Below are 25,844 nucleotides of genomic sequence, written 5' to 3'. Positions count from 1 at the left end.
TCTCTATTTCGGAGTCTTCATGACATGTCTATGAGAATGAGCAGGGAGCAAGAGAGCGTGTTCACCTAGCTAGTTTCTGCATTTCTTCTCTGCTTCCAGCTCTGTGGTTCCGATATGCCCCTGGGGCAGGCTTCTACATGTCTGTCTGTCTGTCTGTCTGTCTGTCTGTCTGTCTAACCATCTGCTTTCTTGTTTAACAGTTGGAATGTCCCTCTGTCTGTCCGACTGTCTGTTTGAACGCCTATACCTGTCTGTCTGACTATCTGTATTACAGTAATGACTGCTGTCTGTTCACTCACACGTCTGTGTGTTTGCCTGTCTGTCTGACCAGGCTAGCTCGTCCCATAACACTCAGTCCTCCACATTATAAGATACTGCATTATCTGCAGAGGGAGAAACCAGGGGTGTCAAAGTGACAGGAAAAGTGGGACTGACTACCCAGGGTAGTCACATTTTGTTGAATAAGATTCTACTTGAGAAAAAACAGACATAGCCACAATGGGGGCGGTGGCGCGGCCCAAATTTCAATCTCTTCATGGGGCCCAACATTTTCCCCGCGCCTGGGAGCAATGTCTGATTTAGGCTGCAGGACCCTTGGCTACCCTTCAACATAACATCAATATTTGTCTGTGAGAAGTACTATACAGTAGCATTTCTTGTTTTGTTTGTTCAAGAGGGTAGTGTTACATGTGTTTGTGTTTCGTCAAAGCCTTGGGGATAGCATGTATAAAATATGAAAGTGTGATACCTTATCATCTAATGACGTATGTGTACGTATGTGTGTGTGTGTGTGGGTGGGTGTGCGTGCATGCGTGCGTGCCTATGTTCGTTTGTGTGTGTGAGGTGCTCGCTTTCCCTGCTCTACGAGTACTTCTCCTGTTCTTGTTTTTGTGTTTCATTTTGTGCTGCCCCTGACACAGAGGGGATAGGCTGAAGCCATGAGGACTGGTAATACAACAACACGTTTTTTCATGAGCCATTTCTCTGATCTCTAACCGTAGACCTTAGACATGACCAGAGGGGAATAGCAGGAAATGGCAACATTGGCCGCACATCATCCAGTGGGGCTTTCACAAAAACATGCTTTGATCTGATGTGATTTTACTGCTGACATTTACCATCCACCTTCCTTACTGACACATTTTCTCACGAGGAGAATGCAGCATCCTCTATATTGTATCTCCCAAACCACTGATATAGGCTACCTATGATTTTCGTAGTGTCATTGACAGTGTTCTTTAGGTGATCAAAAACAGAACAGCTATGATCTTTAACTGTCGAGTAGACATTTCATGTCACAGTGCTGTTTTGAACGCAACACTCCATCCAAATCAGTCTGAATCGGCCCGTCTCATCGGTTTGTCGGCCTGTCTATTTCCCCACGCGGCTCTCACACAAGAACATTCTAGGTTGTCCGCTTTTTTGCAACATGCCCAACTCTTTTCAGTAGCTTCGCTGTTTGTACAGTACGTGCCTGTCTGTGTGTGTGTGTGACGTACCCATGTTGTGCGTGCAACCTTGCATGCGTGCGTTTGCACGTGTGTGTGTGTGTGTGTGTTTGTGTATCAGTCAGTCTAAGTTGATTTGACAGTAGATTTGACAGTATGCGCCATCATTAGGGAAACGAAGCAGATCTGTTTGCAGAGCAGGCTGGAGATGTCCTGACATCCTCGTTGCGATTGGACGATAACGATGCAGGGGGCAGCGGGGGGGGGGGCGGGGGGAGAGTGTGGAGCACCATAGACGTCCAGCCACGGTGTCTGCACAACATATGCCTGTGTGCTGTGATGACTTGCGATGATGATGAAGACCAGTTCACGTGCGGAAAGTCCTCCCAGGCAAATTGACTCGGCTCAGAGCAAGTCTGCATGTGACTGGAGTTTGGCGATCTTGTTGATTTACAAGAGAATTGTATGACAATAGGCCACATGATTTAATGGAAGGGTCCCTGGATTCTTTCTCAGTTTTCTTGATTGATCGTTAGTAATCATGGACGATTTGTCCCCGGTTCCGTGTGTGTGCAATGTGATACAGCAGTCTCCATCGTAGCTCAGCCAGTGAGTGAATGGATGTCTGGCAATGCTGCGCATATTACACAATAGAAGAGGAGAGGAGGGAGGGAAGGAAGGAGTGGAGTTGACCCCTGTCCCCTTCTCTTCTCCCTGTCTCAGAAGCCTTCATGTACGACTTCCCTTTTTTTGATCTTCTTTCCTTTTTTTGGGGCTCGTCCTGTCTTTTGTCCACACACGTTTGTTGTGTGCTACCGCTGTGCTTAATGCTTTCCTTTTTCCCCCTCCCCTCCCCTCCCCTCCCCTCCCCTCCCCTCCCCTCCCCTCCCCTCCCCTCCCCTCCCCTCCCCTCCCCTCCCCTCCCCTCCTCTAATCCTCCCCTCCCCTCCCCTCTCCTCTCCTCTCTTCCTCCCCTCTACTCTACTCCCCTCTCTTCGTCCCTCCACTCTCCTCTCCTCTCTTCCTCCCCTCCCTTCTCTCCTCTCTTCCTCCCCTCCCTTCTCTCCTCTCTTCCTCTCCTCCCTTCTCTCCTCTCTTCCTCTCCTCCCCTCTCCTCTCTTCCTCCCCTCCCCTCTCTTCGCTTCTCGTCTCTTCTCCCTCCTCCCCTCTTCTCTCTCATGCTTTCTTCCATAGGAACTTCCAGAGGGATATGGAGGAGGAGGGGAGTGTGGGAGGGAAGTGTGGCGTGGCGTAGGCTGGAGTATGGGAGGCGTGTCATAGGCTGAGAGGCGGGGAGCTCTTGACGACAATTGGCCAGCTGGCTGGGAACGGCGAGTGGAGTTCCACCCTGCTCCAGAGAGCACCAGCAGTGTGGGACTGCTAGGGAGAGAGACTGACTCACGCTGCCTGTACTTTTCTGTTTGTTTTGGTTTCGTTGATTGGGAATTTCAGACGGAGGACAAACCACAGGGCTGCAGTCCAGCTGCGGGGAGACTGCCGACCGCTCTCTCTCGCCCTCTCTCTCTCTTCCTGTATTTCTCTGTCTCTTTCCCTCCCTCTCTCTCCCCCCTCTCTCTCTCTCGTCCTCATCAAAGGGGAAAAGTAAGTTACTGCTTTGCCTATTGTCCTTCCCTATCATGTCTTTGCTTTACATAGCAAGAGGATGTCTGTGCACAGTTGTGCATCGCCCACAAAGTGAGAGCAGGAGAGACACGTGCACTTTGTATCAGTATTGCTGCAGCATCTATGAAATTGTCTGTGTGCAGTCAGAAATGGATGTACACATACAGACCCAAGGTGAAGGTGCGTAGTCTAGAATGATGGGACAGTCTATGTGTGCATCTTTGCAATATGTTTCACAGATTGTCTGGGGCTTTGATGTCCACACAATAAGTATGTATGTATGGGTCGGTGAGTGTATGCATTCCTGCTCATCCACAAGTTTGTTTGTGCGCGAGTGCACCGTAAATGCGCGAGGATAAGTGTTTTTAACGTATTTGGTCCCATTACGCACGCGTGTATTCATGTATGCTCGAGTGTGTGTGTGTGTGTGTGTGAGGAGTATGCGGGATCGGGAAGCGGTGCAGTGCCACTTCACAGTGACCAACCTCATCGGCAAACTTGTCACTGCATTGACAGAGCAGCTCAAGGTCTGGCTCCCCAAAACCTCCATCGGTGTGCCTTTCAAGCTGGAGGGTGGAGTGCTATAAATAGGCCTGCTCCAAATTGTGCTGCAGTCACCCTTTCATTCACGGGAACGACAAGTGACAAGCCACTGTTTTGACTGTATGGAAGAAGGAGATGAACGGATTTGCTTTTTTTGGCAAGCTTGGATTCATTAAAACACCAAACAGGTGTTTGGAATAAATCCTCGCGGAATTATGAGGATGAGATCAGTGAAGTCGACCAGGATTTGGGGCTGTGTATTTGTTGGGATGTGTTCCTTTTTTCTGTAAGGGTCAGAGACGTTGGAGGGATTTGGGGGGGAAGGGGGGTGTGTGCGTGTGACAGCTAGAGAGAGTGTGTCAGAGTTTCCCTTGTTAAACTGAGCCATATGTAGCAAAGTCATGTCCAGGACCTCTCCCTTTCGAAGGCCTGCTTCTCTTTCATGGCATCATTCCATCCCTCCATTCCACTATCCCCCATCTCCCCCTCTCGGAATCGCCATCGTCATGATGATTGAATAATTAGGCTAATGTAATCAATGACTGCCAGGATTGGCTGTCTTCATTGTTGGTCAGACGAGCTTGTAAATATGACCCAGGAAGCGATAACCATTTCCACAGGAAAACCTACTTTACTGTAAACATCCATTGTATGGCTGTTACTGTAATGGCACGTGCACATCCTCAGCCTGGTTTGTCCTGCAAGGCAGTCCTGCAGGACTGTGCTAACATGGTTGTGATAAACTAAGCGGTACTGTATTATCATTCTTAATATCCCCCTGTAACTCAGGAGGTAGCTGCTGTCTCAAAGCTGCTTTGTTGTGGAGAACACTGGCAGTCTTGTGGGAGGTTGACCTCTGCCATGCAAATGGCCGGTCCTGTATTCTGAGCCCTGCATGATGTCACAGGCAGGTGAACGATCACAGGACCCATTGTTTGACCTGAGCAACGGAGAAGAGAGGAGAGGATAGAAGAGTAGAGGAGAAGGGAGCGGAAAGAAGAGGGGAAAGTCTCGCTCGGGTTCGATAGACGATCTGATCTACCGAATTCTCCAGTTTTCTCTGGTTCCCGCTGTTCTACTGGAGAAAAGTCTCTCTCTCTCTCTCTCTGTCTCTCTCTCTCTCTCTCTCTCTCTGTATCTCTCGCTCCTTTCTTCACACACTCACCGACGCTCTTTATCAACCACCTCTCGCAGCTCCGTCTCTCTCTATTTCTCTCCATTCAGCTGCGTTACTTATCACATCATGTGATGCACACATCCATAATACATACAAGATAAAAGACAACCTTCTCGCATCAGCAAGTACTTATGAATACATGATGAATGTGTATGTATGTGTTGACTTGAAGGAAGCTTTAGAATCAGCCCCTTCATGCATGGCAATGGCTCATGGTTACAGGGAACAGTGAGGCCGGTGTGAAATATAAATCTTTGCAAACTTGGCCATGTACCTCTTCAATGTGGAGTTGACTCTGTGCTGAATCGGGGCTCCTGAAATATAACATACCACAGCATGTAAATGAGAGTAGATGGATATTTCATGGTGAGGTTTTTGAGTGGGCTTGTGAGAGGAAGTGCAGTATGTACAGTAGGTGTGTGTGTGTGTACTGTACCTGGAGGGGTCGAAGCATCTGCAATGCTGCTGTTTACCATTAGCCCTCTACAGAGGTGCTTGTGTGCTGCAGACACCTGGTGTATCTTTGTAATGTTTTGGTTTGTGTGTGTGTGTGTGGGTGTAGGGGTGTGTTTTGTCACATGCACGCGTGGCTGCACTTGTGAGTCAACGACCTTTCATGAATGACTCAGCCAGTGTGTTCGAAGGTCTTTGAAGGATTGGGTTATCGTGTCGGTTTCACAGCAGGGTGTGAAGTCTACGACCAGTCACGGAGAGGTCAAGGACTAGTCAGAGAACTGTGGATTCAGGCAGCTCTGGATGACCTCACAAGCTAACCTCACATGGTCATTTCAGTATACAGTACAGTAATGGAAAACCAAACAGCGGTGTGGGAGGATCCATATTGTTTCATATCTCGCCTCTCAAAGTTTACTTATGGGACTGATGAAGATAAGGATTTGTTTTTTAGTCTGTGGTCAGCCAGACTGAGAGAAAGCCTTCTCGGTAAGCGGACACAGGAACACACTCACGCATGCACACACACACATTCACACACATGCACACACACCTACACACAAATATAGCCCATATAAGCACCCACTGACAGAATTGAATACTTTTACGATTCCTTTTGATTGCGGTTCGTATTCCCGTAACATTTGGAGGAAAACGCTTGTATTTTCAGTTGACTTCCACCGTGTGGAAACTTCTTGTAGAGGTCACTTTATGACTCTTAATCCAGCTTGATCCAGTACAGTTTATGAGGCTATACAGATCACTATGAAAACAGACAAACTAAATGCTGCTGGTCTTTTGCTCCACAGGGGTTACACATACAGTATCTAGACTACGTAGTTATTACCTTTTCCTGCATGTCAATATTGCTGTCATTTTAGGTCCTCTGGGCACTGTAAGCAGTGTGTTGACGTTATTTTCGTAGGCGCTGGTTGACGTTGACTTTGTACTTTTTTGAGGTTGAAGGAGCTTTCTCAGGCCATCCAGGGAGAAGCAGACAGCTGTTTCTTCAGACCCCTCTGATGTGGACCTATCGCTTCCTCTTGTCCTTAAAAGGATGTGGAAGACCCTTTCCTCTGCTTATGTGACTCGTAATTAAATCTACAGATGCCGCTCAGCCCAGCCTATTGCAGTACAGCACAGTCTAGCACAGCAGAGCCTAGTCCAGCACAGCCCAGCATGGCACTGGCTAGCCCAGTACAGCCAAGCCCGCCCCAGCATAGCACAGGATAACCCAGCGCAGCCTAACACAGAACAACACAGCATGGCACAGGCTAGCCCAGTACAGAATGGCACAGTCTAGCACAGCAGAGCCTAGCCCAGAACAGCATGGCACTGGCTAGCCCAGTACAGCATGGCACAGGCTAGCCCAGTACAGCCTGGCACAGGCTAGCACAGCACAGTCTAGCACAGCACGGCCTAGCACAGCACAGCATGGCACTGGCTAGCCCAGTACAACATGGCACAGTCTAGCACAGCAGAGCCTAGCCCAGCACAGCATGGCACTGGCTAGCCCAGTACAGCATGGCACAGTCTAGCACAGCATAGCCTAGCACAGCACAGCCTAACACAGCACAGCATGGCACTGGCTAGCCCAGCACAGTACAGCAGAACAAAGCACTGCACAGCACTGTGGGGTATGAAGTCCAGGACACAATGAACATCCTTTCTCTCATTGTATCTGCGTACTGGAGAGAATCTATTTAATCCCACTTGAACTTCATACAGCTGGGCAGAATCAAGGACAACTGCTCACAAACATCGATAGATTAAATACTGTCCGGGACTGCAGTGCATTAAGAGTGGTAAACGAACACACGTGTTAAGCAGAGGTAAACAGAAGACAATGTTCTTCCCGGTCAGCATCTGTGATGATGACGGCAGAAGAGGGACGCTGTGATGTCAAGCGGGGAGAACGACCTCCGAGGGACAGCCGTTACGGAAGCTGGCGCAGCTTCCTGTCACAGTGAACGTCCTGTCTTTGTGTCCGAGGCTGAACAGGCTGTCAGTCGATGACCCTGCTTCCGTACAGGGACCGAAGACTGGAAACTAGCTTCGGTTTGACCTTTCATTTCAGGGTGTTGTGCTTCTGTTTTGATCCTCTTCGTCACTGGGCAGATGATGGGGAGGGTGGTGGTGAGAGGGGCAGGGAAGACGGGAAAGAAACTAGATAGGAAAGAGATGGGATGAGAGTTTGACAAACACACAAGACACTTGTGTTTTTGTTTCACAACGGACAAAACTTTCCATAAACAATTGCTGGCATGTTCTGTGTTTACCCTGAGTGTCAGCATATTCCATTCAGCTATCTGAGCTGTGGAAAAGCGCTAAGGGCTTTGTAAAGTCTGTGAAGTATTTCTTTTTTTTCCACTTTCTTTTCTTGTGAGGATGAAGATGGGCTGAGTTGAGTTATATACTGATTCTCAATTCTCTTTTCACATTTCTTGTTGTTGTAAAGTTGTAGCACGCCCTAGCAAATGACCTTTAAAGGGATGTTGAGAGTGATAACACTGAATCAGCAGATTGGAGGCCCAAGCGTTATAAGAATGAGTCTCACTAGAAAAATGACCAAATTGTTCATTCTCTTACAGCAATGTGAAGCTGCGACCCAAAGCCATGGCCATACTGGAGGTTTTGATTTCTGGACTCTCTCTCCAGAGGTTATCCCCTCACTTTAACCCTGACTCCTTTTCCGTCTATGTCTCTCTGACTCTTTTTTTTGATTGCATTCTTTCTCTCGCTTACCTCTCTCTATTTGTCTAACCATCTCTCTTTTAAACTCCATCTTGTCTCGACCTCTCAATCGCCCACGGTCTCTATCTCTGTCCAGTGGTGTGTTCATAGGGAAATACACTGAAGTCTCCGACTGTAGTCTAATTTCACATGACCATATAGGGCAGTGCACTGGGCCTGCGGCTGAACTACATTTATTTATTTTCTCATAACGTTTTGATGGGTCTGAGGAGCGGGACAACATTGTCATGGAAGCAGATGCTGGAGATAGGGCCAATGTGGAGAGTTCATCGATGGATGAAGATCTCGATAGAGATGAGTGTGTTTGTGTGTGTAGCCTGTGTGTGTGTGTGTGTGCGCCAGAGTGCGTAGGCCGTGGGCCAGTGTGTGTGTGTGTGTGGCTGTGTCTGTAAATGTGTGCCTGTGCGTATGTATGTGCACACAAGCGTGTGTTAGTAATGTGATCAGAAACGTCCCTACAATCTGGGCACTCCCCAACTAATGATGATGGGTTATATAAGGTACACTGTTCTTATTGGGGGCTATTTTTGTATGATGTGGAACCCTCAGAGCATGACAAATAATACAAATGCAACCCACACTTGCACAACCTCGCTCTTTGAATTTAAAATCTGGAATGTCTAGATTTGAGATGTTTTAGGTCATCCCAACCTTATTAGCTGTAGCATTGAGTCAAGTGACTCATGTCTAATATGGAAGGGTTTTCTTCTTGTGTCTCTCCTCAGTCCTCACAAGCTCAACTTGATGTTCCGATTAGACATCTTGTTCTGGAACATTCACATACTGTATATGGGCGATTCTTAGATTATGTGTACTTTTGGCCTCGTGAAGTGGAGTGAAAAAAACATTATACAAATTCAACTCACACAGCTCCATATGTTTAAATAACTAGTGTAGTATGGAGATCCATTAGATTTCAAACTAAATTTACAAGACTAATTGTTATTTTTCACATTTTATCTGACCCCGAGTAAACAAATGTCATTTCCACCACATTTCATTTAACACCTATAAATAAACTGTGTAATAATATGTATATAATGCATGTATGAAACTACTCCTTCTCCACAGTCGCTTCCCTACCCCACTCAGGCAGAGTCTAATAGATGCTAAGGAACTGGACAATCACTGACCAACCAGAGAATCACGTGATAAACTGAAAATCACAAATCAGCCTGAAGTGCATTGTGTATTCAGGTATGTATATAGTATGGGCTGTCTCACACTTTGAAGACTATGCGGTGTTCGACGGGAAAGATGCTTTCTTTTGGGATTTGCTTGGTTAAGCTGAGGTCAAGCCGGACTTTGGCAGAGCACTGTTATGCAACCTGAGAGAAAGTGGGAGATCTCCTCAGAGCGGGGTTAGTGTTTGGGCTCCCCGGGTTCTTCACTCGCTTGATTGCTTTGTCACGGTCTTTAGTTTGTTGCTTGTTACTCCAATAGCAGACCCCGGCGTCTGTGTGCGCTTGTGTGTGTGTGTTTTGCAAGGCATACGTACATATGTGTGTTTGCTTTCATTCCCTTACGCTTACCCCTATTGGAAAAAGGACTGGTTGTTGGTCGATTAATGTCGGCTATCATTTCAAAATCTGTCACTCTACCAGAGGAATGCCTGTAGGTGACATGGGACTGTTCAAAGCAATCGTCCTACTTTGATGCCAGCAGAACAACAATCCATGAGGTCGATCAGACACACATTCACTGCCTTATGGGCTTAATCAATGTCATAATTTCAGCAGGCTGAATGATTATGCTTGCATACTAGCAGTGGCATTTCTGGATATTCAGGTACTGTAGGCAAGATACCCCCCCCCCCCCCCCCCCTGCTCTCCTCTTAAAAATGGTCAAATTAACACCTTTTAAAGCTTCAAAAACACATAGTGATTGATTTGCCCCAAAATATTTCAGGGCAAGTGAGCTATTGGGGGGGGGGGGAGGGGGGGGGGGATAGGTTGCCTGTGCCCAGAAATGCCTGTGTATATTGGTATTAATGCCAGTAGAAATTAGATACTGGTACAATATATTGTGTTCTTACACCTTTGTGGTCAGAATTCAGCAGGATTATTAGCTGTAGTATAGTGTTGATTTGCTGCCAGGAGAGCTGCCAAAATAGAGACACTAATGGGAGAGGACTATCCACGTCGAGGAAAACACTGTCATCACCTATCCTGTATGAAATCACCCTAATGCCTCAGGGCGGGCTGTCAGGAGGTGTGCGTGTGTGTGTCTGTGTGTGCGTGTGTGTTTGTGTATCTGTGTGTTTTAGTGTGTGTGTGCATAGGTGTGTGTGTGTGTGTATGTATGTATGTATGTGTGTGTGAAGATAGGTTGAGGAGGTGGTCTTACAGTAGTATGATTTCTGGAAGCATAAAAGCATTTGGAAATCACACAATGTCTGTTGTTATGATTTGTCATACACTATAACCTTAATCAACAGTTTATTCTATTAAATCACTCGTCCTTGTTTGTCGGACTTATAACAATGCATAGCAAAGCTTTTGATGGCCCTGCCTCGTGTTCAAAAAACGCTCAAACGATCATCAGACGGATTATAATGACCACAAAACTGTCCAAAACTGACAACCAGCCAAGGCCATCATGAAGATGTCAGTATAGGTCCTTGCAACAAGTGTGGAGACAAAGTTGTGATAATGTGGTGGGTCACAATCATCACATGTAAACGTGTGTGTTTAGGTGTGAGTGTGTGTGTGTGTGTGTGTGTGTGTGGTCCTGCTTCCCCAGCACTGAACCAGGAAGGCTCTTCTAGGTCTAACATTGTGAAAAAGACTATCTGCACTCTAATGGGGAAGGGTCATTTCGTGTGACGATAAAACAAAATAGACTGCACTGAACAGTATTTTAAGTAGTATTTTCTGTCTGATGTGAGGAGAATCTGTGTGTGCTCTATTTAAAAACGATTTCAAGAGTTTAAAAGTAGAGATGCAACTGACAACTGACAAAAAACATGACTCAGTAAGTCATGGTAGATGTATTACCAGCATTTCCTACCTTAATGGGAATTTTTTTCCATCAAGCGATTTTCTTCTTCCTCTGCGCCTGTCATTCTGAGCCCTCCCTTGGAGTTCTGTTTGTCAAAAATACACCATCTCATACCACTGTCATGCAGATGATTCTCAGCTGTTATGCAGATCTCCCACTAAACCCATGTGATCATTCAGCCTTCAGCTCTACCTGTTGGTGGGTCTCAAGGACATCCAAAGTGGGTTGCTCTCCAACTTAATGAACCTCACTTGGAAATCTTCATTTTCGGTTCCCACTTCCCACTACCAGTGTAACCAAGCACCTGGCATCAATCTCCCATAACTTGCACACACAGTCAAGACGATGGGCCGAAAATGGCTGCATGGCGCCGAAAATGGCTGCCTCGGTAGGCTTCTTCCTGCCAAAGTAAATTCCTTGTCTGTGCAAACTTTCATGGCGAATAAAACCCCATTCTGATTCTGATTCTGTAGACATCTTGGTGTCATTTTGAACATCTGAAATTTGATGAACATAGTCATTGTGTCAAAGGTAGCTGTTTCCAAACCTGGGCCTCAGGAAAACTTAAATCAATCGTGTCATTAAAGAATCTGGAGACTGCATGCCTTTGCTTCATGAAGGCTAGACTATGGCAAATCATGGGACTTTTAGTCTTCCCTTTGACAGAGCAAAAACGCTGCTGCTAGACTTGACTGTGAAGCCAAAAGAGCGACAGGATTTTGTCCTGTATGTACTTCAGTTCAATACAATGATTGTGTTGGTTTGTTTACAAGGAATTGCATGGCTTAGCGCTTAACCTTGTTTTTCGGTAGAAGACCTTTAGGCCTTTTGGGTCTTCAAACAGTCTGCTTGTATCTTTTCCCTAATCCCGTTTGAAATCTATGGGCGATCTTGCCTTCTCATTTGCAGCCTGAAGGGCTCTGGAATAGTCGTCCGCTCCATGTTAGATCCTCTACTACCACTGATGTTTTTACGTACATTTGATCCAAAGACTTATTCTACCTAGCCTATGACACAGTGTAAGTGCAGCACTGTTGTCCGTGTATCTGTCTCTGTGTGTACCTTTGTGATCATTGTTAGTTATTTTGGTTCCTTGTGCTGCCAAGAATAATTCGACAGCGCTTTGGCTAACACTTTCAATGTGCTCGTGAAATTGACTTGTCCAAACCCTTAAACTAAATTGGCTCTTTTACCCCATCTACTGGCTATATATGGTAGTGCGTCTTAATTTTGCTTTAGTCAAATACACCTGGAATGCTGCTGTTGATACTGTAAATTGGTCCAGGCTATATACATATTTACATACCATAGAGATTTTGACATGTCTTCGGCCATTTTATCATGTCTGCTGATAGACAATTTTATTTCCCCAGGACATTTTGTTTTCTTCACCGTGTTGCAAGTAGTCTATTGGCATTTTTTGTCAGTATGAGCAAATGTTGCAAAATCTTTTTAACTACAGCCTTCAAGCTTTATTTAAACTGGATTCAGAGATGAAATGGAGGTCACTTGGCTGAAACAGTGTGCAGCTCAGGTCAGTTCTCATCCCTCTGGTGTCAGTGCTCCCCCTACTGGCAGTGGACTGACACTCCTCCTCAGAGGTAACCTGATGTACCTGATTTATTATTGTATTTACTGCAGTCTGAGAAAAGAATAGCCTGAGTGAAATACGTTGTGTTTCCCTAGCTGCAGACATCAGTCCTTGTCCAATCGTACGGCACTCAAAGTCCCTCGCTGCGCTGTGGTTCAGATTGATTCATTCTTCTCGTTGGATGGAGATGGATGCCCAGGTGTGTCCCATTATTCAGGCTGAGCCTAAGGGGCTGGCTGACAAGAGCAAAATCAAATAGCATAAATAGATTAGCCTCCACTGTGGTTTGATGTATGTATGTGTCTGTGTGAATCTGCCTTCTTCCCTTCCTTCCTTCCTTTCTTCCTTCCTAGAAGGTTTGCAATTAAGGCTGGATAGATTTAGTATTTTTATGAAAGAATTTCAGTATTGTGAGTCTGTGAGCCAGTTTAATGTAATGGGCTTTTAGGAGCATAGAGCTGGGCATAATCCAATTAAAGATGCGCTCAGATTTGATGTCTTTAATTTTCTTGCATGAAAAGCAAAAATAAAACCAAGTTAGTTGGCAGATACCTGCTGAGAAAAAAATTTGTCAGGCAAATTAAAGAATAATATCCATTGCAGCAATCACATTAATATATGTTGTATATTTGTTTGCTTATTTGTTTACGAGATGCACATGTAAGAGGCTGACAATTAACAAAGGATATAGGCTACTTGTTTAATTAGTGACACTAAACCTACAATTGAATATGGAAAAAATACATTAAAAAACTTACCATATCGCAGCATAATACCTCGTTCTACAATATTTCTATGATGAAATCATTGACAGAGATCCATCCACTATCAGTCAATCACTCTGGGCATAATTAGTTAGCTTGTTGACATCATCCATAGCAACAAGGTTAACCCCACCCTTTGTCTTAGCTTAAGATTTCTCCCCATTCCTTGGTAAAAGTTTGTCTCTTTGTGAATATGTTTTAGGAGTAAACTCTTAGATAATAACTTTTACTGCTATTTAGCAGAACTTGTAGTAAGATCAAAGGTTTTGTGAATACGGCCCCTGATTTACGTACGTGATGTGTGGTTGGTAGGACAGGAATTTTACAGTCCAGTCTGCCAGAGATCCTGTCCTTGGGCAAGGCACTTCACCCTACTTGCCTTGGGGGGAATGTCACTGTATTTACTAAGTACTTACTAATGTCCCTGTACTGTACTTGTAAGTCGCTCTGGATAAGAGCGTCTACTAAATGTAAACGTAATTGGTACAGTGTGCAGACATGACCAGTTATGTCCCTGCTCCTACCACCAGGAGGCACTGTAGGGATGTGACAGCCAGCCACAGTGTGAGAGTAAAAGAGTGAGTGAGTGTGGGAGCTGGAAAAAGATGCAGTCAGCTCATTTCTTTCCTTTTATTTATTCATCCTTTGTCTTTAAAATCCTTAACAATATGGCTGGTCAAAATACCAGGGGTCTTGGCAGTGTAATGAATGATAAAACTGGCTGAATTTACCTAATCAATAGTTTAAAGATTTTAACGTTCAGAGGGAAACAGTATTCTCTGAGATGGTAGTAATTCATCTCAGCACTACCCATTCTAACAACACCAGTTGGCTTGGGGCCTGTCATTAATCCTTCCACTGAATCGCTGTCACATAATTCTGGCCTACTTGAGATTACATCAATTGATCAAATGTCACTTTTCTTTCAGAATCCTTAATTTCCCAAAAAAGTAGGCTACAGCATGGGTGAGCACAAGTATTTTGCATTTTTGCACGTTCATTTCCATAGCAGAGCGGTGAGAAGAAGGCTGTCTTATCAGGGACGATTCTGTGACTGTGATGTTGAGCCGTGATTCAATAAAGCAAGAGCAGAAGATTGAGTTCATCAAAAGGGGAATGCAACGTGAGAGTGATCATCCTTAGGTTCTTCTGCCATGAGACGTGTCACACGCTGACATTTCTCTTGCCAGGGAACCCACATCTCCGCTCCTTTGTGTCCACACAGCTAATGTGATTGTGGCGTGCTCTCATTCCTCTCCGAATGATGACAGGAAGTTAATGGAAAACGTAACGGAGGACGTATCAAAGAACAGCCAGAGAAACGGCAGACGTAAGATAAGATATCTTGCTCTGTCTATCCTCCAGAAAACTCTGAGGGCCTGAACCATATGCGCCCCGCTCTCTCTCCCTCTCGCTCTGTTTCAGACACAGTAGGACAAAACTGATGAGTCACTCGAAACAGCTAACACTAGACCTGACAAATCAACCCCCTGTTGACGAGACCGCTTATTCACATCCCCAAAACACATGCACACACCAAGACACACACATGTACTCACACTCATGCACACAGGCACAAACACACGCATGCACGCGCCCATGCACACACGCACAGATCACCTGGGTTCCTGTTCCATTGTGAATGTTCTTCCACTCCGGTAGAGACAGTCTCTGCCTGACAGAGTGGCAACTTAGAGTTGATGGCAGGCTGTCATGATAAGCTATCGAATTCACAAAGGTGATCCAGTCCTACGGCAGGTCGACAGGACACGATAGGACCGTATATGTGTATTGCAGTGCTATACGCTGGTTTACACAGAAGCCTACCTGTTAAAGCACTTACTGGTGCCATGAGCTTGTTTGCCTGTCAAGTCATGCATGAGGTGCATGAAACATGTGTGTGTGCGCACATGTATGTGTGTTGCCGGATAAAACAAGCAGACATTTTACACTAACATCGTCTGCAGGCTTCCAGTACTGTGGCACTGCTTTAAATCTGCAGTAAAACACCTGATCAGTCACTTGTTGAGATGTTAATTGATCATTTGCATGTGTAAAATGCTTTTATCCTCTTTGCCTTCCGTAACAGTTAAGAGAGAGAGAGAGAGGGTGAGAGAGGGTGAGAGAGAGAAAGAGAAGGAGTGAGAAAGAGAGTGACAGTGAAACAAATCATTATCATTCTCTTTCTTTTAAAGGAATTAGCATTTTAAAGGTGCTGTGTCACACAGCTGTTTGTGCCAAAGCGTTCCTCATGTTTAATTCATCCGAGTCTGGTCCTCTAGACGACTGAGGAGTCTTAGCACTACTTTCAAGGTCAACGAAAAGTGAAAAAGGTTGAATTGTAAAAATTCTGCATCCTTGATTACGCTGCCGAGTTATTGAAAAAGGCTGTCAAAAAATACTAATCAATGTGTAATCATTCTGATGTGATAAACAAACACTTGGTAACTCTCTGTGTCTTCTACGGCCGCTTAGTCTGCCATACTCAGGTTACAGTACTACACATCTGTGCATCAAAGGTAGACAAAAGAAAAATCTATACCTGTGTATGTGTGTGTGTTGTGTGTGTGTGCAACATCGCCCAGAGTTTAGAATGCCACAAACAAAGGAAATAACAGGCAACAACATTTACTCATCGACCCACAATCAAATCAACCACTGTCAAATCGTCTCATTTCCTCCTCGGCTGTTCCTGCTCCGAGGCTGCAGGCCCCGGGGGAGGTGATCCCTCGACTCATCCAGACTCATCCACCTCCCTCGTGAGCCAGGCCGGACGAGCAAGGGCTAGCTGTGTGTGGGAGAGCAGACAATGGAGGGAGGCAGAAAACCCCAGTGTGTGTGTGTGGGTGTCTGTGGCGTGTGTTTGTAAGTATGATGATTGCTGGTGTGCAGGTGAGGGCTCACTCACATGCAGCGTGTATAGGTGAGAATGAGACAACTATGAGACATCTCTCTCTCTCTCTCTCTCTCTGGGTCTCTCTCTCTCTCTCTCGTCGCCTCTGGTTCTAATCGATGAGCGGCGTCCAGAAAGAGGGTTCAGTGGTAATTACCTGGCTGTGCTGTCGCTCCAGACGTATTTAGTGAGGTGGTGGACACCAGAGGACTGCAGAGGTGGCTAATGCCTGTCGGGTTTGGTGGGTCAGGTCTCTTCAAAGAAGAGACTCCACAGTTAATAAGGGCTGGTGGACCAGAGGGAGAGATAGGGAGATGGAATGGGGGGAAAGGGAGGGAGGAGGGGAGAGCCAGGGGTGTGCTGGATAGAGGGAAGAAGGAGAGGGGTTGACAGAGAGGAAAAGAGAAAGAAGAGGGAGAGAAAAGGAACGGAGCTGTGTTGTTGTTGTGTTTCACGTAGGGTGTGTGTAGAGATATCGTGTGAGGCGTCAAGGGACCTGGTGAGATTCTAAAACTCGGGTTGGTCGGGGCTTACATGGCTTCTATGGATCGACATACATGTCTGGCCCAGCAGAACATATTTTCATATGGTCCAAAAATTCCTTTTGATGTTGCTAGTAGAAATATGTTGTATTTCCATATCTGGTATTCTTTGACAACTGTACAATCTTCTGTAGCATACCTGTAAATACAATACTTGCCAAAATACATTTTCACCTTGGCCATCTTCAAACAGAAATGTCTGTATTTTGTATTCAGTGCCACAGTACTAAAGGAAGCAGAAATGATTGTCTGAAAACAACCATCAATGTTTTGAGAAATTACCCCTCGTGTGGTGCTCGGTTGTACCCATTTTCAAGGTTTACTACAAGAAAGATGCAATTAATTGTTTTTTTAATAGGCTTTGCTCGTTTTGCTGTGAAAAGTTGAAAAGAATGAATGCATTGTTGCCCCATACATTTGTACGATGTGAGAGCTGTTTCTGGGGTAATGAAAGTGTGTGCGTAGGTGAAAACAGGTACAAATAATAGGAAAGGTTTTCTGTGTGCCTTCATTCTCTTATTCTCCCTCTGTCTGTCTCTCTGCCTGCCTGCATGTATCCTGTTTTTGACACACTCTTTACTCTTTGCCGCTTGTGAAACACAAAGCCTAGCAGGAACCTGCACTATGCTGTTACGATACATCATTTTGAGTCATTATTTGGTTCTATTGTAAAAATTCAATATTTTTCCACACTCTACCCCTGCCAAGTGGGCATTGATTTGTAAAATGTTTTACGACTGTAATGTAAAAAAAAACTATAATGTTGAGTGTCCTTAAGAGCCTCAAACACCGGGCAAATACCAAACATATTAACACCACACTAGGGGTAAATCCTAGGAATGTCAGTTTCTCCTGTAAGTGTGCAGCAGCATAGCATGGGAGTCAGGTGGCTGAGCGGTTAGGGAAGCGGGCTAGTAATCCAAAGGTTGCCAGTTTGATTCTCGGACGTGCCAAAAGTGACGTTGTGTCCTTGGGCAAGGCACTTCACCCTACTTGCCTCGGGGAGAATGTCCCTGTACTTGTAAGTCGCTTTGGATAAGAGCTTTTACTAAATGTAAAATAGCATATGAGCAGAGGTATGGATGGAGAGGAACAGCAGTGTAATTGGTGTGGCTCCATTAGCCACCTCGCAGCTACAGTACAGGTTTCAGCCGGAAACATACTGTAGCACATTCCAAACATACTAGTAGACAACTATGTACCTCCATCAAACTATGCCTTCCGAAAACAATGTCAACTTTTAGGTTACTGTTCACTTAGAGGGATGGTATACAATCATAAAAGTCTCATCTTTAGGCAGTGGAGCAAATCTCTGAGCACCGAGTTCAGAGTATGTGTCTTCCTGCGTGTGTTTGTGTGTGCATTTCAACATGTGTGTGCGTGTGTGCAGCAAGTCAGGGCTTTCAGTCAAAACAGAGAGCAAGTTTTACAACCCTGGCTTATCATTCTGTAAACTCTGCCACTCTAATGGGTGCTAGTTGGGTGATCTAAGGTGCTTGTATGGCTTTGTTGCATGCTTCATGTAGAACAACTCTAAACACACAGACACACACACATTTACTTTAGTTTAGAACAGGTTCAGATGGTTTCCATGGATACATACAATTTGTGATCATATCATAAACGTAAATCTGTTTGCAAACACACTTTCTCTAGTTTACACATTTTTGGAGAAAAAAGCCTTTGAGGCTAGAGAATATAAATACAAACATTGAGATTAAAATTTGCAGGTTTGGTTTAGTGACATTTTGACTTCAGTTTAGACTTTACCTAACAATAAGTTCAGAAAAATTGGTCAAAATAATTTCAGATCTGCTCTTGGTAATGCTGGTAATCAGAACATTTAAACCTGAAGAACAGACACTATTCCAACATAACAAACACAGTCATGAACCCAGTTATAAACATAGTTATTAGCAGGTAGTCAGGTGTGTTTCCTGATGTGTCCTGTTTGTCCCTCGCAGGCCGCTGTATCCTGCTGACGTCCGGCCTAGCCCGGCCTCGGCCCTGCTCTGGCCACACCCACCATGCAAAAGAATGCCCTGGCCGAGGACGACAGCCAAAAGGACAGCGTGAGTGGCATCACACATGCAAACACACACACACACACACCACACACACACACACACACACACACTCATGCGTCTGTTTTAGTTTCCGCAATGGTAGTGGATGTCATCTTCAGCTGAACCTGAAAGAGAACCCTTCTCTGAGCACTGCACACATGGTAGTGACGGGCCATTGGGCTGCTTGGCTTGGCCAACTACTTTCTTGAGTTCCCCTCCTTCTTGCTTCCCCTATCACAGGGCTTCTTCTTTAAAGGGTTAGGATCGTGGAGGGGAGAGTTCAAGGGCTCGACCATCCTCCTGCTGTTTTCTAACGCAGCTGTCAAAGATTTTTGGCCTTTTGTTATTTTTAGGCCACCTCAGCTTCTTTTCATTTGCAAACTTTAGACCACAGCTCAGGAGAGTTTGCAACCTGAGCCTTTGCGGTTTCTTTTCATGGTTTCCAAACCCATTCTCTGCCATGGTAAATAAAAGAGCTCAACATGGACTGGGGAAATGTAGCTGGAAGCTTTTTCACTTGTTAATTTCTTCTGAACTGACAGAACAACACTAAACACACACACACACACACAGTGATTTGTTTGGCTGTCATGTGTTGCTCAGGTTGTCCTTCATGTGCCTGCCTGCCTGCCTGCCTTTGATTTACTACACTGACGTGTGCAAATCCAAAAACAGAAACCGACACAGAGACAAGGGGGTCGAAGAAGGTTAGAGCAGTAGCTATCTCATTAGAACCAGACAATGGGAGAAATCTGGAGAAAAATGCAATGCGTGCATGGGAAGGGATGGATAATGCGGTGCTGTTGTGACCTTGGGTTAGATTGCTAGAGGGAAGGTTACAGAAAGGGGGCGAGGACAGCAGTGAGGGGAGGAGTTAATTCAGGTCAGTGGCCTTGAACAGGACAGGCTGAGTGCATACTGATGGTATACCTGATTATCAGGGAAGCTGCACGGAGGAGTGGGGGATTGACAGAACCTCACACGTGTGAACAAACACACTACAAGCACATACAGAAGCACAATGAAGCACAGACAGACGCACACCTATCAGCACATGCACACACACAGATGAGCATGCTTAGCTTGGCACACTTGCTGTTACCTCTCAGCGATGAAACTAACACACTGCAATGATCTATTTTCTCAGGAAAATCCTGACAGACTTTTTCTTCATTTCTTCATTAGAGCCAGTCGGCTAATCCTGTCTGAATGCACTCTAGCCCAACATACATAATGAATCCTGTCAGTTACAATGTTGCACCTTAAGTTGTGATATGACTCCTTGGGGCACTTTGCACACAACTGTAAAGTGGTAGAGAAATGTAAATGTGTTTCTATTTTAGTCTGAAGCACCAGTCACAGCAATTTCCACCTCTGGAAAAGTCATGATTATGATTTTCTTTGTAAGAATACCATTAGTCATCAGTTCAAGCTGCTGTCTAAGTAAGAGTTTGCCATACCTAATGGGACTGGTGCTCTATGTTTAGTGACGCTGATAACCTCATGAATAGTAAATGAATCACCTTTAAATAATGGATCGAAACGGATTGCAGTGCGGAAGTGGCTTTAAGAATAAACATGACAATTTGTCACCTCAAACAGAATGTGCAAAAGATTCTTGTGAACCTATTGTTTTATTAGGTTCAGAAAGAGGTGAGAGCAGAAGGGGCATGGGAGGGAGGGAGAGGTGTTGGAGGAATAAGATGGCGAGACGACACAAAGTTGACTCAAGAAAATACCAAGGAAGAGAAGGGGAGAAAGATATTGGAAAAAAAGAGAGGGATTATGCTTGGAAACAAACAGTGAGAGACGAGAGGCAAAGTACAGAAATAAGCAAATGAGGGAAGAAAAGAGAAAACAAACAGAATATAAGAAAGGACACCACAAGGGGCTGGAGGAAAGTGTGGGTACAGGCCAATGAATACAGAACACACTCACTTTATCGGACCAATCAAGCCATCCGCCGATGAATAGTCATTAGTCAGGTAAGGAGCATCACCATGGTTACGGAGATGCGACGAGGGCCTTGGGAGAGTAATGTGAGAAAGGAGATGGGCCAGACGCCGCTGTGACTCCGCCTCCCTCCGGGTACATCCTGATCTCCAATTAGACCCTCAGCAGGAGGGAGACGCAAGGCTGACTTTTGGAAGTGGCAAGAGGAGACAAGGGGAGAGGAGAGGAGGAGAGAGGAGATGAGAGGAGGAGAGGGGAGATGAGAGGAGGAGAGGGGAGATGGGAGGACAGGAGAGGAGAGGAGAGGAGAGGAGGAGAGGAGAGGGTAAGGAGAGGAGGGGAGAGGAAGAGAGCAGTGGAGAGGAGAGAAAAGGAGGAACGGAGACGAAAAAAACTGACGAGGGTAGTAGAAAGGACATTTACATAACATTTAGTCAGACGCTATTATCCAGAGCGACTTACAGTAAGTACAGGGACATTCTCCCCGAAGAAAGTAGGGTTCAGTGCCTTGCCCAAGGACACAATGTCATTTGGCACATCCGGAAATCGAACAAACAACCTTCTGCCATCTGACCCTTGGAAAGAAAAGAGAACAAAGTGGAGAATAGAAGAGAGAAGATGATAGGAAGAGAGGAGAGGAGGATAGCAGAGGAGAGGAGGATGGAACAGAGGAGAAGAGGAGGATGATGGGCTTATTCAAAGTTTCAGATATGGGGCCTAGCTACACATCTCCTTTATCCTCCTCTCCATCACTTTGCTTCTCAATCTCAATCCCATGTGGTGCAGAGCCTCTGGAGAATAGGGGGATAATTGTCATGTTTGTATCACTCATAAGGCTGTAGAGCATAACCAGTGTTTATAGTTTATTTGGGGGGAACAGCTTATCTAGCTAGGTATTTATTTATGAGTGAGGGGCGAGGCATCTCTTGCATATTTCACTGAGGTAATTAGATTAACGACAAGCTCCATAAAAGCCCTGCTGCACAGTGGAACTGCAGTGTCCCCACCTCCTGGCTTGATGCAGCGTGACCGGGGTACAAGGTTGTTGTTTTTCTGGCTGCCTGTATCTACACACAGTTTGTATATTATGTGCAGCTAAATGTGCATGCTTGTCTGTCTGTCTGTCTGTCTGTCTAAACATGCAGATAGACAGGCCGGTAGACAAACAAAGTGAGACTGGCAGGCAGACATGAATGCAGGCTAACACAAACAGACATTGTGGAAACCTTTCCCGTTCAAGGCTGTCATTTCACAGGCTGTTGACCATGATTAGACCGTGGTTAATCTTGCATAAGGTGTTTGGCAGTGAGGTACAACTCAGTGGTAGAGGGGCTGCATGCAGAGCAGGTAGAGGTATTCAGCGAAAAGCTGAGTGCTCTCCAAACATGAAGACATCATCAAGATTCAAAGGGGGAGAGCTCATTATCTTAGCTCTTCATTCAATTGGGTAACATTTCAAGATTCCCAACATTTCAAGATTCCCAACATTTCCTAGCCTAGGCATGTCATACACATCCATCCAATGACTTTCTGAAGATGCGCCACATTTTAATACAAGATCCGTTAGTTACTCTCCCACACCTGCACATACAGCACACACTAGATTTGAAGTTTTGTCCCTTATATTCTTTTTTTGTGTCTTTTATTTTTATGTTACCCTGCAGGTTAGTTACGAACATTACCATTTGCAGTAAAGACCCAGCAAGAGGCCTTATGGATCATCTTCTATTCCTCCTATCAAAATGTAACCTGTGAAATACTGATATATTATAATAATCAATGATCTGGAGTAGGATTACCTTTCAATTATTTGCAGCGCTTAAATATTTGAGAGTCTTGTGAAAATTTAAAATGTATCTTCTGTGAGGTACTGTGATGTGGGCATATTGAAATGGAATGAAACCACAGAGACAAGCTCATTCACATTTCTTAAAATTGAGTTTTAGCAAATGTGACGCAATATATATGATTGTTTTTATTCCCATGCTACTACTGTGTGGAGAATGTCTATGAATATAGAGTGGACATTAGCATACAACCATTAACCAACTGCCTCTTGCTTCTGGCCATGGGTCGTAAAACCAGACTTTCACTGGTTAATTTTAAGATAATCACAGTGCACCAACAACGCAATAGTGATGACTCTGTACACCCAGGACTGGAAAAATAAAGTAAGTATTTCCTGTGGTATTAAATCATATTGGAGACATTCGTTTTTATGAACAGCAGGCAGGTTTTTGTTGCTGTTAATGTACCTTCCACACTGAACTCTGTCGGTAGTCAGTCACTGTGATGATCAGTCAGCCTTAGCGCATAAAGTGTTTACTACAGTTTAAAATCATTACAGGTTCCGTAAATGAGCCTACTTTTATGTTCGCACTCCCATCTAATAAACTGATGCAAGTCTGGAAGAAGATCAATATGTCCCCTAATCAATGCCTGAATTCATGGGATCCAACCCCCCTGTATTGATTGATGATTGTTGATTAAGGGGCCAAACCACCTTAAAAAGGTCAGTTCCACCATGACGATGTTTCATTTGTCCATGCTACACAGAAGACATCTGTAGGTCAAACAGACCATGAAGTACCATGTTGTTACAGGATGCAAATGTTCTCATGCTGAATATATGTAAGGACTCCTAGGGATGGAGATTCTGTTCTTGGCATCATTTGATCAGTCTTTTAAATTAGTCCTACCCTTTGTGGGTAAGAGTGATGGACTGAATAAGTACATAACCGACATTCCTAGTCTCTTTATCTGAGGGATGTTCATTGATTGAAGTGTAGAGCCAGGTTTCTAATACCTACAAGGTTCGCTCATATTGACCTTGTATTGTACGTTTAAGATGAATAACTCTGAAGCTGAAACTAAATGTTAAAAAGCTCATGCAAATGTAAGAAACAGGGCCCACAAATTTGTGTCTGTACCCCCAGTGCTTTCTTCCAACTTGAGTTTGACTGTGGTTTCAGAAAATAAACCAAAGAGGAAGGCATGACTTGACGAAGGTGATTGGTTGGATCAGGATTGGTGAAACAGAAATTGCTGGAAAGTAGCGACATGCTCCAAAAACTTGACGTTCCACCGACACTGAGGTATTTGTGTTACTAAACAACTCTCACATTACCTCATTAGCTTGCACAACACGTTTACAGGGGGCAAAAGTTTGCTTTTGTTTACTGAAAAAAATCAGACCTATTTTACCTTTAGATTACATTGTAGCTGGGGTAGCCACCTCTTAATAAGACCAAGTGTTGAATTCCCTTGAAGGTTGTAAAACCATCAAAAATCACAATGCCAAAAATGAAGTCACATGACCCCCAGAGCTTGCATCTCTGGTGTCCTCCACTCCATTGTGAATCACCGGCTGCAGCCTCGGGTTGACCTACCCCGACTGCTAACGCTCCACCTACTCTACCTGCACCCGGGCTGTCTATCTACGGGTACTCAAACATGAAACCTAGGCTACGTGAATTTTAGAGGCACTGCCTCTTTGATATTAAAACTCTAAGCTTGGTGAATTATTCATAGAATTTGAGAGCCATCCCGAGTGTTGCAAAACAGCAGCAAATGGGAAAGATCAACATCCCTCCCTTCTTGTCTCCCCTCCCTCCCTCTGTATAACTGCCTTCTCTCTGGTTATCTGCAGCATTCTGTTGGTGCTTTATAGACCTGGGGGATCCGGTTTTAGGGTTGCAGGAGAACGGCGTCTGAAAGAATACAATTTGAACCGAGCAGTAAAAAAAAAACTGCCCCTCCAATATATGTACCAATATCATTCACCAGATACGATAATATAACCCTGTTTTATGACAAAGAGGTCCAACGCAGACCCAGTCAGGCTCAGAAAGGCACTTCACAGCCAGGAGAAAGAACCGAGGATAATGGTGTTTACTGCAGATATCGGCCTTGTCAGCACATTGCAAGTTAGTCTTCTAACTTGTAATGTGCTGTCGATTCTTATCAGTAGTTGGTCATTTTGCTGGAGCAAAGCAGGCGAATGGGGACCACATCAATAACATGAGGATGCAGATAAAAAGCTCTCTGTCCTTCTGGTTTAGTGAGTTGCATGATTCTCTATTCCACCCATCGCCAATCCTCTCTTTCTTTGTCTTCATTCCCTGCCACGACCTGAAATGTGAGTCAGATGGCTAAGCGGTTAGGGAATCGAGCTACTGATCAGAAGGTTGCTGGTTTGATTCCCTGGTGTGCCAAAATGATATTGTGTCCTTGGGCAAGGCACTTCAGCCTACTTGCAACGGGGGAATGTCCCTGTACTTACTGTAAATCGCTCTGGATAACAGTATCTGCTAAATGACTAAATTTAATGTAAATCCATAAAAGATTCCTCTCCTGATAAAAGCCCAAGGTTGAGAAACTTTCATTCTGATCTAACACAGTCACGATATGATGGGCGGATAAGACTAACGAGTGTTAAGGCATAGGTCTAGCTGTTTGAGTAGGTGCTCTGCAGGTATTCACCTCACCACTCACTCTGGGGTCAGATATGCTTTCTTTACCTTATGACTAAGGTCTGGGCTGGTGGAAGGGATATCTGATATGAGATCTGTGCTTTGGCCTTAACAAGCAGCTTGGGGCAATGCTGATGTGTTTAGGACAGGATCCTATGGTTGAGGTTAGACTTTCCTTTTGGGTTTTTAAACCTTCTTCTTGAGGATCTGTGCTCTATATATGCCTCCTGGGGCAAAGTGTGGATCTATTGCTACTGTACCACTGATCTACACAGGACTGTAGCCTTGAGTACAATCAACACTGCCCTCATTACCAGTAGCCGTGGTTCTTTCATGGAACACGTTGGCGCACATTTCACTGAAACTGAGCTAATGGACACAGCTGTTTTGCGAGGACTGAAAGGGTTGAACAGTGTTGCCGTGAGAACTTCCTTGACCGCTCGCTGTGGCATTTCCTGAAAGACAAGATATGGCAGATGCGGTCACAACAAACAAATGTGTGGTGTCATGGAAGAGAAGAATGGGATCCAGCAAAAGGTCAGTAGGGAAGAAAAAAAAAAGCATT

General features: G+C 44.9%; 1 protein-coding gene across 2 annotated transcripts in view; it reads left to right on the top strand.

Annotated features, from left to right (window-relative positions):
• The first annotated feature begins 2,818 nt into the window (after positions 1-2,818).
• pde4d (phosphodiesterase 4D, cAMP-specific) overlaps positions 2,819-25,844 on the top strand; it is a 129,180-nt gene continuing 106,154 nt past the window's right edge. Inside the window, exons 1-3 of one of the 2 annotated variants that reach the window (XM_084690671.1) lie at positions 2,819-3,050; positions 9,070-9,195; positions 18,753-18,860. In XM_084690671.1, the coding sequence (XP_084546797.1) occupies positions 18,816-18,860 (45 nt within the window). In that variant the 5' untranslated portion in view covers positions 2,819-3,050; positions 9,070-9,195; positions 18,753-18,815. The remainder of the gene's footprint in view (positions 3,051-9,069; positions 9,196-18,752; positions 18,861-25,844) is intronic. The other variant, XM_084690672.1, reaches the window with a different exon arrangement.

This window comes from Hypomesus nipponensis, chromosome 24 (genome assembly GCF_054491055.1).
Source record: "Hypomesus nipponensis isolate SF chromosome 24, ASM5449105v1, whole genome shotgun sequence".
Taxonomy (NCBI): domain Eukaryota; kingdom Metazoa; phylum Chordata; class Actinopteri; order Osmeriformes; family Osmeridae; genus Hypomesus; species Hypomesus nipponensis.
This window is presented reverse-complemented; position numbering and strand designations above follow the sequence as displayed.